The following is a 14,562-nucleotide window of genomic DNA, read 5'->3' as shown; positions in this document are numbered from 1 at the left end:
AATATTAAAAGTATTTACAAAAGTATAATCAAAGTGCGGTATTATTACTAAAAATACACCAAATAAATATATAAAAAATACTCAAATATACTAAATAAATACACGAAAAATTCTTAATTATGTTAAATAAATGTACCAAAATATTCAAATATACCAAAACTTATATTCGGTATGTCGATATACTACAAATATATTAACATATATAAGACGCTTTATTTGGTATATTAATAAAAATTCAAAATATTCCATAGAATACAAGAGTAACTAAGCCCCGAATGCGTGTTACTTACATTTCGTATACTTCAACTTAAGCAAATATTAAAAGTAAATTGAAAGTGTGGTGTTATTATTTAAATATACCAAATAAATACACCTATAAAGTATACCGAAAATACAAAAATATGCCATGCAATAAATATACCATAAGTATTAAAATATACCGACTGAATACATTGAAATACTAAAATACACTAAAGGCTTTATTTGATGACCAAATATAGCAGATTGCCTAGCAAAGTAACTAAGATACATACTATATAACTCCGTGTTACATACACAAAGTGGCTACAAAGAAAGAAAAAGAAAAATCCGCTAGCTTATATCCATAGACGTTGTACGCAAATTATACCGATGTATACCGTTATCAGTAATTTGATAAAACTAACACGTGGAACATATTTTTGTAAATTTTAAAAGACGATATTCACGTTTTGAGATTTTTTCGTCTTCTCTTTGGCAGCTGAAGACGAAGAAGATCCGAAATGGAGAATTGTTTAAATCATAAGTGAAGAGCAAAATTGATCAATTTGAAATGCAAAGCGAATCAAAGTTCATGTTGATTCAGATTTTGTGCTGAAAGCTGTTGAATGTTGTTTTTACACAACTCAAAAATATACCCCTTGAAGCCAATCTCTGACAGGGTAGTTAAAGGGGGTAAAACCTCAAGCAATCTGACCAAAGTAATGGACAAAAATGCGTTGAGTAAATAAAATAAAAAAAAAATGTGCTCGTGAGACAAAACCGGAAGAACCGTTGGCAACCGCTGGCTGATGATGACGACGACAGCGACATCGACCCTTTTTTTCCCTGGTTGGAAGGAGGGAAGGGGAGGATTCACTTGGCAGTGTCTCGGTTGAAAATTAACACAAGTAACTGCGTGGAAAATATGCCATGTCCGCGTTTGAGTTGGAATTCGAGTTGGAGTTGGAGTTCGAGTTCGTGTCCATATCGCTGGCCTTCACCTTTCCCATTTGCATTGTCTATGTGGCTAACAACTGTCTTTGTGTCCATGTCCGTTTGGAGTTGGCCAAACTGTCGCCGGTTTGGCTGAGCCGTCGATGGCTACATTCGATTAAAGCGACAGACTCAAAGTTATCCAAAAAGAAATGCTCTTTATATGCAATACCTATGTGCCTCCATTAAACGTATGTGGGAGGCAGAAAAAGTCATCTCCGACCCCATAAAGTATAGAGACGATATAGCCTAGTTCTATGGTGTATGTATAATTTATAGGGTCGGAACTGGTTCCTTCTGCCTGTTAAATACATTTCTTGAATGTTCTAAGTTATAATACCCTTCTACTCTATAAGAAGTTGGTATAAAAATGCATCCGCAGGATCTTACTGCTTGGCTGCTATCCTCAACTGTCACTTTGTTGAGTGTGTGATATATGTTATATATGCGTACAATTCTTCATAATCAAATGTAAATATAGTCTTCATCTCCTGAAAAAAGACAACTTTCCAAAATTAAGAACATTACAATTCATTTATTTATCCGTTCCTTATTGCAGTCTAAGAGTTGAGGTCCTGTGTTCTCTTAGGTTCCAATGAGTGAATAGGTGAATCGATGATAAATATTTCGTAAGTAAAGAGTTTAACATATACAACTGAATAACTGAATAACAAAATAGTAAAATAATAAATAAATTACATAAATAAAATAACAATAAATTATATTGTAATCTTATAATAATATTTTAAGTCTTAAAACTATAAGAACTTCGGTCTTATATAAAGTGCAATAAAGATGTGTTTTCTAACTTTTCATGATAATCACTTTTTAGACCAAAGATCTCAGTGCTAAGATCAAAATCTTGATTGTAGAACTTTGTTTTTCAGTATTAGTTATGTTACAATAATCAGTGTGTAAAATTGTTATTGTATAATTGGTTAAAGCTGCCAAATTTCAACAAAAATAAACTGGAATATGTAAAAAAAAAGGAATCATTTGTCTCCCACAAATACTTGTGATCTTATATGTTAGAGCTGCTCTTACTATAATTACTTGTTTGATAGATTAGAAGTGTCTTTTCCTCTTTGGCTTTGAAGTCGTTGACAGCTTTAGGTTTTTCCTCCCGCAACATGAACTTTCTAACTTGGATTTTAGAGTGTGCTTCTTCTCACTCTCTGTGACTCTCTCTCCCTTTCTCTCTCTGTCTCTCTCACTCTCAGTAGTGCAGACAGCAGTTTGAGGTTCGGTGTTCACTTTTGGTTTTGTGCATTTTTAATTATTGGCTTTTTTCTTAGACGCTTTAATTATATTTGCTCAGCATTCGGGTAAAGTGCACGCTGCTCGAGTTGAAGATGGGGTAAAGGGTGAAGGGTGAAGAAGGAGGAGAGAAGGGGAACGGGAAGGGGAAGGGGAAGTGCTTGGCTTTTGACCCGCAAAACACGCCCTTGCCATTGGCCGGTTGCTCGCATTTAAATTGCATGGAATTTGCAAACTGAAATTAAAATAGTTAATGATTTTTTGGTCAGGCGACTTAAGTGCGGCCCCAATGGGGGCGGGGCAAGGCGTGGCTGCTGTTTGAAACTGAGAGTTACCGTCAGAGAGAGAACAGAGGAAGGAGAGGGGGAGAGGAAGCGGGGGCACAGTTGGGTAATTGAAAAAGCAGCAGCAACTGCTTCAGCTTCAGCTTCAGCTTCAGCTGCTGTTGCAGCTGCTTCAAAGACAAATAAAGAGAGCTGAACTGTGTGTGTGGCGCAAACTTTTGTGGCGACAACCCTGACGCATGGCGCTGAGTAACCCTGCACAACTAATGTTCTCCCCCCTTGCCTTGCCTTCCCTTTTCGTACTTCTCGCACTTTCTTTCGGTTCCATGTAAATGCTGTAAAAGTTTTTACGATTTGCCAAAACTATAAAAAGGGGGCAACCAAAGTAGAAGGGGGTGTGGTGACCGACCACTGACTGGTGCGTGCCTGTGGGCGGCAGTGTGACGGACGTACGGACGGGGGGCGGGGCAGGGGCAGAGACAGCAGCTCCAACTCGGACCGTTGATACTCGCACTTACAATATAATAAACTAAGTAATTACATAAGTGTGTGCGCATGCAAGTGTGTGTGTGTGTGAGCCACGCCCAGTCGCCTACCATCTCAGTCCCACACACACACACACACACTCACACACTATTTTAATTCACTCATAAAACGAGGCGGGCACAAAAAGTGCGCCCAAATTACCTTGACATGTGAACGAGCGTCGCAAGGGGCCAAGCAAAGGGGATGGGGATGGGGAAGGGACCCAGAAAGGGGGCGAGAAGGGGGACGAAACTGTTGCTGGGCGCATTCGCATTCGCATTCACATTCGCATTCGCAGCTCCCGCACATTCCCCAGTTGCCTTTCACTTTTTATGACAATTTCACTTTCACCAAAAGGCAATGATTGTGGGTGGCCAAGAAGTGAGGAGGGGGAAGAGTGGAGTGGTGTGGAGAGGGGAAAAGTGCGTGTGTTGCGTGTGTGACCATTTTGCAGGGCATTTGTCATTAGACCCCTCCCCTCTTCACTCCTCAGTCAGTCCTCTTGCCTCGTCAAACAGTCGTCAAACAGTCGCGTTTACAGCCAAACGCTGAATGACACTTAAATGTCGAAGGCGCATCATAAACTTCCATAATCGTAAATATAGATTTGTGTGGCACGTAGCTGTTGTTGTTGTTGTTGTTGTTGTTGTTGTTGTTGTTGTTGTTGCTCCTCTTGTCAGCCTCAGTTCACCATGCAACAGTCTTGTTCTTCTACAATCTCATATTGTGACTAAATGACTAAAACAAGCCGACGACAATTTCACAAGCAAACATATTTCGCTAGTTTTGTTTCCCTGGCTTCGCTGGATTCTTTCTCTAACAATCCAAGAGATTGCGCCAACAAATTACAAAGTAAGCGAGTGTAGTTGACATTTCATTTATTTATTAAACTACAGCATAATATTGAAAACTTCTTTGATTCAAAAGTGTAATTGATTAAAGAAGAAGAAAGTGTAATTGAATAAGAATATTTAAGAACGAAGAAATAATCTAATGTATAATCGACATTACATTTGTTCAGACTTGGGAGGAATTATTGATTGAGTGCTTAAGCTATCGATATTAGTATCGTATTTAGAATTCCTTAAACACCTTTACATAGACTACACAGTCTAGTTTATACAATAACTGGAAGATTCTTCCTCTAAAAATCCAAGAGATTGCGCCAACAAATTTCAAAGTAAGCAAGTGTAGTTGACATTTCATTTATTTATTAAAGTATAGTAAAATATTTAAAATTTCTTAAAACTAAGAATTAAGTAACTTATAATAACGAAGTTACACCAAATTTGAAATAATCTTAAGTATAATTGACATTATATTTGTTCAGACTTAGGAACAATTATTAATTGAGTGCTTAAGCTATTGATATTAGTATTGTATTTAGAGCATTTTTACATTGTCTAGTTTATACAATAACTGGAAGATTATTCCTCTAACACTCTTAAGGGATTTCCCCAACAGATTACAAATATTCCACAATATTTGGTTGATCTAATAAAAATTGAAAAAAGCTGCTGGAGTCAGGTTTTATTTGCCTTTGTTGAAAATCAGGGATATTTTGAATTACTTTGTATATTTTTAATCATATGGTATATTGTAATTTATTTGGTATATTTTTAATGTAATAGTATTGTATACAACATTTTTTATTTGAATATTTTTTGTATGTTTTTTCGGTATATTTTAAGAACAATAATGATGGTATTAAAATGGGTAGCGGGTATCTAACAGTCGAGCACACTTGACTGTGTCTTACTTTCTTATTTAGTTATTGTCTCTGGTGGTTACTAAAGATTGAAACACTGCACAATTTTGAAATATTTTTAGTTCGCTTCTTTTGTTTTTTTGGTTTCTCTCTATCTTTTTCTGTGCACAATATAGTAATGAATTTGTTTATTGTTGGAAAACCCCAACTTTACAAATCATTTATTGAAATATGTAATAGTATTTAATCTTACACACTGAAGTGCTCTTACTCACTTCATTCTTGATCTTCGACTAGTGTAAATATTGTGTGATGTTAACCCAAAATAAAACTAGTAAGAAAGCTACAGTCGAGTGTACTCGACTGTGAGATACCCGCTACCCATTTTGAATAAAAGAAACATATTTTGCGGTATTTTCTCAAAATATACCAAATATACTGCAAAAATACTAAAAATATACCAAATTGTATGTTTGGTATATCGGCATAGTACCGCATTCAAAATATACCATAGACGGCACAATATACCAGATTGTCAGGGAAAGCAACTAAGACCCCTAGTAAGTAGGCGTTTTTGCCCATACAAAAGTATTTCTTTAATAACTTCGACCTTTAATGACTTTATTGATTGCAACCAAATTTTCAGGAATCATAACTACTATATTTATTATTATATATACCAAAATTCGCAACTCTAGCTTTAAAATTACGCTTGTTATTCGTGTTTTTTGATTTGCGGGGCCGGAAGTGGGCGTGGCAAAAATTTGAAACAATTTTGATCTGCGTGCAAACATAACAAATGCTATCAAAAAAAATTATAGCTCTATCTCTTAAAGTCTCTGAGATCCAGTGTTTCATAAGGACAGACGGACATGGCTAGATCGTCTCGGCTGTTGATTCTGATCAAGAATATATATACTTTATAGGGTCGGAGATGCCTCCTTCTACCTGTTACATACATTTCCTGTCGGCACAAAGCTATAATACCCTTCTACCCTATGGGTAGCGGGTATAATTAATAAATTATAACAAAATTACTAAACAGAATATAAATAAAAAGTGATTTATATATATTATTATTATTTGTGGGTTAAATTTTAATATTTATACTACTTTGAGCTTCATAATTTTCATTATTTATCATCATATTCTTGTTGAGAAATCTTTTTTTGTATATTGAACTTAGTTTGTAAATAAAACATACTAAAGCATTAGCTATACATAGAATATATTATGTTTCTTATTTATTTGTTTAATTATAATACTTAAAAGTTCTTGTTCATTCTCGATATTGTGGCAATATAATTTTCTCAAATGCGACTGAAAAACTTGGCCATATTTTTTCTAATGACACTTTTAACAGCTGTTATATTTCTCTGCATCGTTCTTTGTTCTTGTCACCGAAAGACAGAGAGAGGGAGAAAGAGAGAGAAGTATGAGAAGGGAGATGGATCGAAGGGAAGTTGTGAAGTGAGGGGGGGAAGAACGTTTCACATATTTGAAGACATAAATAAATGTCAAAAAATGCAGATTACTTATTAACCCCTGTGGCGTGCCACAACTCTGTCTACATCCTGCCCCCGTCTCCGTCCCCGTCTCCATCCCATCCAGCTACCTGCCTCGCTCGCACTTCCTCCCCCTCTCCTCGTCTCCATCCTTCATGTACTTTTGCCAATGCCAATGACGATGCCGATGCCTTAGCCGCGATATTATTCATTAATAGAAGCCCAAGAAGCGAGCTCAGCTCCATTCCACTTCTTTCCACTCCCACTCCCACTCTCTTCGCCTGTTTTTCACATGCTAACAAGAAGAAGAAAAAAACGTAACGAAACGCGTTTCACGCGGTGCTTTTGCCACCTTGAAGGGCAAAGCGTAAGGTGGAAGAAAATTATTAGCTCTTTGGTAATATTTTCTTGCATACATTTTTGAATAATTTGGTTTTTTTTTGTTTCTATCTTCGCTTTCTCTCTCTCTCTCTCTCTCTCTCTCTCTCTCTTTTCCTCTATAGAACTCTCCCTTGGCTTGTCGCTGCTTGTGGCGTCTTTATAATTTCATATTTGGGCAACGTCGTCGCTTTATTTTCAATTTAACCCTCATTGTTGTTGCTGCCGCAATTTTTTCCACACAGCTTTCGCGTGTGGCATAAAAATTGAATCCTAATCCATGAATATAGATGATTATTATATGCCGCCGCCGTCGAGAAGGAGACATGAAGAGGGGAGGGGGCGAAGAAGCAGCGGGATGGCAGCCATTAGAATATTTTGTCTGCTCTCCGCTTCGCCTGGTAATTTTACTTTGTTTTGCATTTTGCAGCTCACCTAAACCGACAATGGGCAAAAGCAAAAGCAAAAAAAACAAAAAAACGAAACTCAACCTCTCTCTTTGCTTGGCCAGAGCTCAATCCCATTCTCATTCCCCTTTTCTAATGCCAATCTCAATCCCAATGCCAACTATACACACACACACACACACACACACACCGGCTCCAAATGAAAACGCCGCCAAAGTTGTCGTAAAATTTTGTTATGACTTTTTCTTATTGCCATTCGCCATTCGCCATTCGTTGTTCGCTGTTCGCTGTTCGCTGTTCGTCGTCGTTCTCGAACGCATTCGAAATGTTGTCTGTTGCAAGATGGAAGAGGAAGAGAAGGGATGGGAAGGGAAGGGAAGTGAAGGGAAGCGAAGGGAACATGCAGATGAGCAGAGACTGAGACTGAGACTGAAACTGGCAGCGAGCTCGTTTTTAAGTTACTTCCTGCTGGTATTTAAAGTTGTAAAAATTGATGGGCCCTCTGTTTCAGCTTCATCTCCTTCTCCTGCTCCCAAAGATAGCTGCGTCCTTGTTGTCCTCGCTATTCAGCCTGCTGCAGTTTCCTTTCCTCCTGCCTCCATTTATTTCCTTTTTTTGGAGGGATCATTCGGGCTTAGCCAACGCCAACGCCAACGCCAAGGCCCATCATCTATCGTGAGAGCAAAACTGACAGCTCCCAAGAGTTCAGTACATATTTTTTATGTTCTCACAAAAATTACATGCAAAAGTTGAAATGTGTTCAATAGTTGGCAAACCATTTGCAAACATGTTGTGGGAAGAAATATTACAACAAAACACATCAAATCTATAATATCATTAAAATTTAATAAGCATGTTCCGTCTTATGTAAAATAAATCATGGTCAAAAGAATTCAACATTCCCTACATCACTAAAACTTTCTCTCTTTCTCATCGGTTCGTACTCAAATCAAAAATTAAACTAGAGTAAACTATATAAATATAGTATTCAATATGCTCAATAATAAAGAAGATTTTGGTTAAAAAAAACATTTCATATATGAAATAATTAAGGAATTTTAAATGCAGAAAGAAAAAACGTGGTAAAATGAAGAATACAATTTTTAATAAAGATTGAATTTTTTGATTGGTATCTTTAATAAAGATTGTATGATATCAAAATTGAGCCAAGAAGGTTTATTCTTAATAATTAAGAATAAAAAAATCTCAAAATTGAACCAAGAAAGCAGAAACTTTAATTAAGATCAAAACAATCTAAAATTTAGATTGTTTCAAATAAAACAAGACAAGTAAGCACGCTACAGTCGAGTGTGCACGACTGTGAGATACCCGCTACCAATTTTGAATGAGACCAAACAATGTGGAATTATTCTTTAAATATGCCAAAATAATATACCGCTCAAATTATAAAATATACCGTAGGCGATTTTTGGTATATTAATATTGAACTACATTCGAAAAATACCATAGAGTATAAAAAGACCCATAAAGAGCCATATAAGCATATTTTTTGATTGGTATTTTTAGACTATGGTTTATATTATGATAATAGTCTTTGGTATATTTTTAGTATTTTTGTGGTATATAAATTTGGTATATTTTCAAATAAGTACCGTAATATTTTGCATTTATTGAAAATGGTTAACAAGTATCTCACAGTCGAGCATACTCGATTGTAGTTTTCGAACCCGTTATGTTTTATTTTCCTTTTTCTATATTCTATATTCTTGAGTTGAATCAATTGTTTTAATATCTGCATTTTAGTATCAACAAATTCTAGTATATTATTAGTAATATATTTTTATTTATGGATATTTGATAATAATAGTTATAGTACAGTTTTATTAACTCAAAAAATACTGCTTCCTGATTTCGCTACGATTGACAACTTTTGCTGCTACTTTTCTACTTTTCACGACAGCTCTTCAACTTCTTACGCCTGATGATCTATTTTTCATAACTGATACCAACAGCTTCGTGCCTATCGACTTGCTTATGCCAACCGATAACGAGAGAGTCTATCGACTAGCCTCCACCACTGATACATATTATATCATCATCGAAATTGATGATTAAATACAATTGTTTTGCATTATTACTTTCATTGAGTGTAATGTGCTCTATAATTGCATTTAGAATCAGGCGAAGCTTTTCATGTTCCCTAGATTGTAATTTTGCATTTATAGATCTTTCCCCTTTCTCTCCCTTTCTCATCGTTTTGCTGGCTATCATTACTGCGTGAGCTGCGTTGGCTGGTCAAAACCAAATCGCACAGCTAAATAAATAAATTATTAGAAAATTAACAATTTTTGCAATTAAAACTACAACTAAATTACAAATGCATTAAATTTGACCACACACACACACAAGAGCAACAGCAGCACGCTTAACGAGCAAATAATAATGGCCACAGCATTTGTAATAACAATAATGAAAAGCCATTTGGCCATTTTGTTGGCCGGGCCAACGGCTATAACAATTAATTAACAAATAAAATGTCAATTAATTTTACAAACACTGCGTGAAAACACAAGAAATGAAACTGCATCAAACAAACAAAAAAAACAACAACAATAAAATTTACACAACACACACACACATTCACACACACACACACACACACACACACACACACACACACACACACAAACATACACTCATGCGAGCCGCCAATAGAGATTCACATGGTCAGACGTTACGCATACGCCGCGTGTGCAAATAAACCAACGCGCTGCTACAGAAAAAAGCCGCGCAAATTTGCTCATTTATTTATGATTTCAATTTCAATATTAAAGGTGTGTATGTGCGTGTGTGTATGCGAGTGTGTGTGTGTGTGTGTGTTTTTGTTTGGGAATGCTTTAAATAAGTTGGATGGTGGTGAAAGCATTTTTTGGATTTTAAATATTTAATTGAATGATAAATAAATTTAACAAAGTGCAAAAGAGACGCACAATACGCAAGTTCAAGATGTGCGAAAGAGAAAGAGAGAGAGAGTAGTACAAAATAATTGTGTGTGCAGAGCTTCGTTTGGAGAGAAGAAGCAAACAACAAAAAAAAAAAACTGAAAGGGCCAAAACCAATGACTGTGCAGCGGTCACATAAATATTTTTACAACACACACACACGCACACACTTTTGCCGCCATTTTGTTTGGAGGACAACGGCCGCAGACACAAATGCAATTTAATTATTACATTTGCCTTTTGGCCCCGCATTTTATCTCGCTCATTTTTTATTCGCATTTATTTATTTAAACATTTATTTATTATATTTTAAACTCACAGATTGCCAATCAACTGTGTTTATTTGTGATGATTAATTATTAAATTTGGAATTCGTATAGAATAAATGTGGGAAATGTGGCAAGTTTTTCTTTTCTGAAATGCGAATTGATTTTGTTTTCTTATCAAGAAGTCAAAATTTATTTTGTTATGTTATGACTTTGCTAATTAATACTCAAATTTGCGATATACAAATAAGAGGTGAAGAACAATCGATGGCACTATCGAGACTATCGATGATTGGGCGCTATCGAACGAAGCTAACATTTTCGATAGTACTATCGATAGTGCCATCGATCAAAATGTTCTGTGTAAAATCGTCAATTAACGAATTAAGGAGAAACATATAATATATATGTATATAATATATGGATTGCTATTTGAAAATATGCATGTATGTATTTTAACATACATATCAATAATTTGTAGAATTAAAGATAAACATCGAATGTCATCAACACCAAGTGTGTCAAGTACAGACATGATGGATAGACTTTAAAAAGGATTCTGTTCCACATAGGCGAGGGACTTCATGTCTGGAAGTATTTCAAGTAGTATTTCAGGGGATAAAAATCTTGCGAAGTGCCTTGATTGCGGCAAAAAATACAAGACAAGCGGCAATTCGTCAAAATTTTTGTGTCGGGCCATATTATCGACAATCGATAACACTATCGATGACTAAAAATTGACTATCGTTGAAATCGATGGCTATTGAGCTCTCATCTCTAGTACTAATTTCAGTCGATACCCAAGTATCCATATTGACTAGACTCCATTTTATAGACAGGACATTTGCTAGTCGAGCACAATTTCTTAGCTTTATTATGCGATATTTGGGAATGTTTGTATCTTTATTGCAGCCGAAAAGAGAAAAAGCAAATAAAACTTTATCTTTTTGTGCAGGCAAATGGACAACTTCGAGGGGTGTGTCATATTTTACAGCTAGAGAACTTTAGCAAGTTCGAAAAATATGCAAAGAAGCGACATCATGCGGCAGGTTGGGGAATTGGCTGCGCCATTTCAAGCATTGGCTAGGGAATTACGTGTACTCGGCAGCTGCAGACTCGCGACTCCAGCGAGCAGTCGATGGGGGAAGAGGGAGGTGAAAGTTCACTTTCATTTCTTATAGAGTTCAGAATGAAAATGAAACACTTTCAAGCTGTCAACTTAGTGGATAAACTAAAGCTATAGTTCACATTTTCTATAATCGATTTGTATCTTCAATTTCATCGGTTGCAAGATGATAAAAGATTAGTTAACCATTGCCACATCTCAATAAAAAACTAAAATTACACTGTGTTAAACTATAATTCGACTGCAACCAAAATTGTTCCAAAATGTGATTGAGATTCAATTGAAAAGTTAAAGTTTTTCACCAGCCAGCATCTCACATTTTGGATCAATGTTTAAGGTCAGCATTAGTCCCGATCATTTTGACATCTTAAAATCCAATTGAGTCCATATTTCTGTAGTTCTTCTTCAGTTCAGTTCAGTTCAGTTCAGTTCAGTTGGAGCTGCTTTCATGGCCTTGAATTAAACTCTCCAAGATGTTCACACACACAAAGTAAATGTAGATGTACTTAAAGCAATGCATGCTGAATTTTAAGAATGTCAAAAAGTCATCAGACATGCTATAACAGTTATACGAACAAATTTTCGAGTGAAGATCTAAAATAACAAAACGAAACTCAAATGGAAAACACACAGCATTGTTTGTTATATAACTAACAGCTTGATGGATTACTGAAGGCCTTGTTGACATACAGATTAAACTAATAAGAAAACTACAATCGAGTGTACTTGACTATTCAAAACATACAAGATATACCAAATCAAAAATACCAACAAAAAAAAAAAACACTAAAATAAAAACCGCTAACAATTTGCAATTAAACCAAAACAGTGCGTAATTTTCTTTAAAATATACCAAATTAATTTACTGAAAAAATACAATATTATTATGTAATATATACTATAATTTATATAGTAAAATAATGCTGAAATAAAACTCACTAACAATTTACAATGAGAGCAAATTAGTATGGTATTATTCTTGAAATATACCAAATCAATATACTGAAAAAATACTTAAATGAAAAACTAAATATGTAACTAAAAACTAAAACTAAACTAAACTAAATATACCGAAAAAAATGCTAAAATACCTATAACACTAACTATTTTGAATAAAATCATTTGCAAAAAACAACGCTGTATTATTTTTAATATATGTATACCAAATACTAAAATGTACCGAATTGATCTACTGAACAATAATAAAATATACTAAAAGCTTTAGTTAGTTCATCAATATACTGCTTAAATCTTAAACCAATTAAAACTTGACAGCAGTAGCTTTACAATTTATACACTGCTATAAATTATATGTACTTAAGTTATTATGAAATATACCAAAAATTAATTAATCCCAAAATCTTGTCATTTAATTGGGACAAATTGCTGTAGTAAGAGTTGAACTCTTTTGTTAGAGTTTAATTGTGATTGATCGTCAATTAAAATGCTGTTATATAATTCCAGACTATAATTTTATAAAAATATGCGAATCCAAACTTGTGTTGAGTACAAAAAGGAGTAGAGAAGAGTACTTTTCACATTTTCCCTACTTTCCATTCCCATTTTCATGTAATTGAAATCATATTTATATGATTTTTTTTTGCAAAGTTACGTATATTTGTTTTAGTGGTTTCCAAATTCACTCTATTGATAGAAAAAAAAAAACGAAATCATTGATCCATGGTTGCGCCAGAAACTCTTTTGCTGGGGTCAGGACAGAGCGATGCGGTTATCCCGATGATGCGGTGGTCGAAGGCGGTGGTCCACAGCGACCGCCAGGTGGACCGCCGGGTGGTGGAGTTCCGCTTGGTGGAGGTCCGCTGGGCGGTGGACCACAAGGACCCTGAGGTCTGGCACTCTGTGATGGATATCAAAAGGGGAAATATTAGGAGGAGACTTCAAAGCGATATTAGTTCAACTATGTTATCCTCATATTTGTGTTGAGGTTTGGTATTATTTTCTTATACTGTGTTGTTAAGGTACTTTAAATAGGTTCTCCACTTAATAAGAAGAAAGGATATCAATAAAAAGAAGACAAACCACAATTGCAGTGCCGCAGAGCAGCACGAGGAGGAGTCCGAGGAAGTAGCTCAGGTTTAGACGCATCTTGACACTTGTATTTTCAGTTGACGAATGCCGATGCATGTCAGTTGGATCGAGGGCTTTTATTCGAGTTTGAGTTCGAGTTTGAGTTCGAGTTCGAGTTCGAATTGTGTTCGCGTTTGGTTGGCCTTGCGTGTCAAATTGCTATCATCAAATTGCTACTGCGGGGAGCGGGCAGAAGATAGTTGTTGTTCGGTGGAAATTAATTGCATAAATTGAGTTTTTATTTCTAGTGTGAAAATGTGTGTGTGTGCGAAGTGCGAATTGTGTTTTCAGTTTTTAGTATTTTCAGCTATTTAGAATTTAGTATTCTGTGTATAATTATAGAAAGTACTATATACAATTATATCATTATTCATTATTTTGTTATGAGCTTCACTCTACACTTTAATTGCATTATCTTTTTCAATTGTCGTGCGTTATCAGGCAGCTCTCGCACGTCAGGCTCGACTGACTAGTCCACTAAAGTGGAGCTGAGCAACACGTGAAGCTCATTTGATTTTCAATTGTCAATACAATTTATATGATATAATTGAATAATTATAATCAAAAAAGAAAGAATTAAACCGTAGTGCTTTCGACTTTTTTTTTCTTTCTTTAGTTCTCGCTTTTTTTGTGTAAAACAATCCCAATGATTTTAAGAGTTTTAATTATACGATAACTAGCATCTAAGAAATATTCTGGTTATTACAATAGATTGATTGATATTTATTGATTGATTGATTGATTGATTGATTGATTGATATTTCTCAAATTGAAAATCTTTCGAGCTTAGCCTTATAAGCACAATACTATACATCATTTGTT

The 14,562-nt window shown here is 35.2% G+C and overlaps 2 protein-coding genes across 2 annotated transcripts; both read right to left on the bottom strand.

Annotated features, from left to right (window-relative positions):
- Window positions 1-11,867: 11,867 nt before the first annotated feature.
- Window positions 11,868-12,319, bottom strand: LOC132796280 (uncharacterized). The gene has a single exon (XM_060807389.1). It carries the CDS (start codon window positions 12,206-12,208, stop codon window positions 12,083-12,085), a length of 126 nt encoding a protein of 41 aa, XP_060663372.1. The 5' UTR covers window positions 12,209-12,319; the 3' UTR covers window positions 11,868-12,082.
- A 939-nt stretch (window positions 12,320-13,258) lies between these two features.
- On the bottom strand, window positions 13,259-13,880 carry LOC132796300 (basic proline-rich protein). The gene is made up of 2 exons (XM_060807419.1): window positions 13,693-13,880; window positions 13,259-13,510 (listed from the first exon to the last, which is right to left on the bottom strand). The coding sequence occupies exons 1-2, from the start codon at window positions 13,795-13,797 to the stop codon at window positions 13,382-13,384; spliced, it is 234 nt and encodes a 77-aa protein (XP_060663402.1). The 5' UTR covers window positions 13,798-13,880; the 3' UTR covers window positions 13,259-13,381.
- Window positions 13,881-14,562: the final 682 nt, after the last annotated feature.

Source organism: Drosophila nasuta, chromosome X, assembly GCF_023558535.2.
Source record: "Drosophila nasuta strain 15112-1781.00 chromosome X, ASM2355853v1, whole genome shotgun sequence".
NCBI lineage: Eukaryota > Metazoa > Arthropoda > Insecta > Diptera > Drosophilidae > Drosophila > Drosophila nasuta.
The sequence above is the reverse complement of the archived record's forward strand: the minus strand, read 5'-3'. Positions and strand labels throughout refer to the sequence as shown.

Excerpts from the sequence above, each read along its gene's own strand:
- LOC132796300 (XM_060807419.1), bottom strand. The coding sequence starts at position 13,797 with ATGCATCGGCATTCGTCAACTGAAAATACAAGTGTCAAGATGCGTCTA. Across the intron at positions 13,511-13,692 it reads TCTGCGGCACTGCAATTGTG|AGTGCCAGACCTCAGGGTCC; the intron begins GTTTGTCTTCTT and ends TATCCATCACAG.
- LOC132796280 (XM_060807389.1), bottom strand. The coding sequence starts at position 12,208 with ATGTCTGATGACTTTTTGACATTCTTAAAATTCAGCATGCATTGCTTT.